The sequence below is a fragment of the Exophiala oligosperma genome (genome assembly GCF_000835515.1).
Source record: "Exophiala oligosperma strain CBS 72588 unplaced genomic scaffold supercont1.56, whole genome shotgun sequence".
NCBI classification, from domain to species: domain Eukaryota; kingdom Fungi; phylum Ascomycota; class Eurotiomycetes; order Chaetothyriales; family Herpotrichiellaceae; genus Exophiala; species Exophiala oligosperma.
This window is the reverse complement of record NW_015622873.1, coordinates 29,518-31,583: the sequence shown is the minus strand read 5'-3', so window position 1 is coordinate 31,583 and position 2,066 is coordinate 29,518. Positions and strand designations below refer to the sequence as shown.

At 51.8% G+C, this 2,066-nt stretch overlaps 1 protein-coding gene across 1 annotated transcript; it reads left to right on the top strand.

The window, feature by feature from the left end:
• Positions 1-77: 77 nt before the first annotated feature.
• On the top strand, positions 78-659 carry PV06_11731 (uncharacterized protein; the record flags this gene model as incomplete). The annotated part of the gene is made up of 1 exon (XM_016413443.1): positions 78-659. The coding sequence occupies one exon, from the start codon at positions 78-80 to the stop codon at positions 657-659; it is 582 nt and encodes a 193-aa protein (XP_016256186.1).
• Positions 660-2,066: the final 1,407 nt, after the last annotated feature.

The window sequence follows — 2,066 nt, the reverse complement described above, 5'->3', positions numbered from 1 at the left end:
AAGAGGTGAATTACGCTCGTGGAGTGTATGATCTATGCAAGAAGTACAGCATCCTCTTCATCGCAGACGAGGTCCGCATGGGCTCTGGAAAAACCGGCAAATTCTTCTCCTTCAACCATCTCGGAGACGATTGCCGCCCAGACATGCTCGTCATCGGAAAATCTATCACTGGCGGAGCATATCCCGCCTCGTTTGTCCTGAGCGACAAACACATCATGGCGGTCCTGAAGCCGTACGAAAGTGGCTCAACCTTTGCCCACACCCCGCTAGCGATCGCCGCTGCCGAAGCCGCGATCCGAGCTATCGACGAGGAGGACATGATCCAGCGTGCGCAAGATCTGGGAAACAAGTTCAAGGAATTGACACAGCATTGGAAGCGCCACAGACATGTGGGCAGTGTGGAGGTTCGGGGTGCTGACTTCAGCGTGAAAATAAACGAGGACGCCGCGGCGAGCGTGACTGCCCGCCGTGTCGGAGGCCTGTGTTTGGCCAAAGGTTTGTTGCTTTATGCACTGGAGGGTCGCTTACGGATGAGCGTCTCCATGGTGATGACGGATGCACAGCTCGAGAAGGGTGTCAAAATCATCGAAGAGGCATTGGATGAAGTCAGCGGATACAAGGGCGTCATTCCGGGAGAAGTCTGGCATGGAGCTCATTAGAGGTTCTACTATAGCATATCGCCGGGCGCTGGATATTGCATTGTTGTGTCTTCGGGACATTTGGCTCACAAACCTGTTCATACGAATGGCGCCTAAAATTCTACACCCCGATGTCGACAATACCCGATGTCTAACGGTCCGAGAGATATCTTCTGTTTATTTGATCGGAGTTTCTGCCTTTCAAGCGCCCTATCCATCCATTGATCACATCCACAGGGGCTACTTCAGCTTTACCAAACCCTCCCAGAGCCATGCATCCGCCCTACCTAAGTTAAGATGATATCGAGTCCTAGTTTGGCCATCGAGTTCTCCCACGAGATGTCCTCATTCGAGGTGCTACAATCTCTTCTCTGCCAAACATCAAGGACAACCTTCTTCGCGGATAGGATATTTCCTATGCCCTTTGATTGACCCTTTTCAAACATCCGCAGCGACCGCGCGCGCAAACCGGCCACATCTTCGGCCTCACACGCTGTGACGAACTCGGGCCAGAACAGTCCGCACACCTTGTAGCCTCGTTCGACTTCGAGATTGCGGATGGCTTCAAGGTGATCGAGGCTCCTTCGCACGAGACGTTGGAGCTTTGTAGCCGGTGTATTTTTGAGCCGCCGTTCGAAGTAGATGACAGCCGCACAAAAGAAGGCACATGTATGATGGCGAGCCAGACCGTCTTCGCTTCCATCTATATCCAGAACAAGGGTATCAGGGTCGCTGACTCGGATGTGAACTTCCAAGTCGCTTATTTCTTCCTCTGTCGCTTGACGAGCAGAAGTTGACAAATGCTTGATTCTCATGATCGCCTCCAACGTCGACTTCGTAATCCCGAAGAGCTCCTCCAAGCAATAATGCTTATCCAGTATGGTTTTTGTAAGGGGACAGTTGCGAGTCTCAAGCGGTTCAAGGATACTGCTTGGTGTGAGACCACGGATGCCAGGATTTCCCAGAGTGTCGATACAAATGAAAATTTGGCACAACGTCCAGAAACTTTCACTCTGGGTGGCATTGCTTGCTATGGTCGAACGTAACCAAGACTTTCCACCAGCCAGATGGGTACGCCAGGTTGCAGAGGCTCCTATCATGACCTCAATGGATGACATGGTAATGATGGTTGCTAGAATCGCTTCCCGGTGCGGCGAGTCGGCCTCGGCCTCGTCCTGCGATAAAGCCATCCATAGGTGACGGAGACTGATTTCATGATGTTTCGTACCAAGACCCTCCACATATGCAGGAGAGGTTGGAATTCGGGCCTGATTGAAGGCAGAGACAGCATATATCGCGTGTAGCAAGGCTACATTTGCAGAAGAACTTCTGGTCGAGTCCGATGCTGCAAGCGCCAGAGGAATAAATATAGTGCGAAAGGGGTTATCCCGGCGTGGAGTTGGTATCATCATTTCGCTTAGTTCAGTG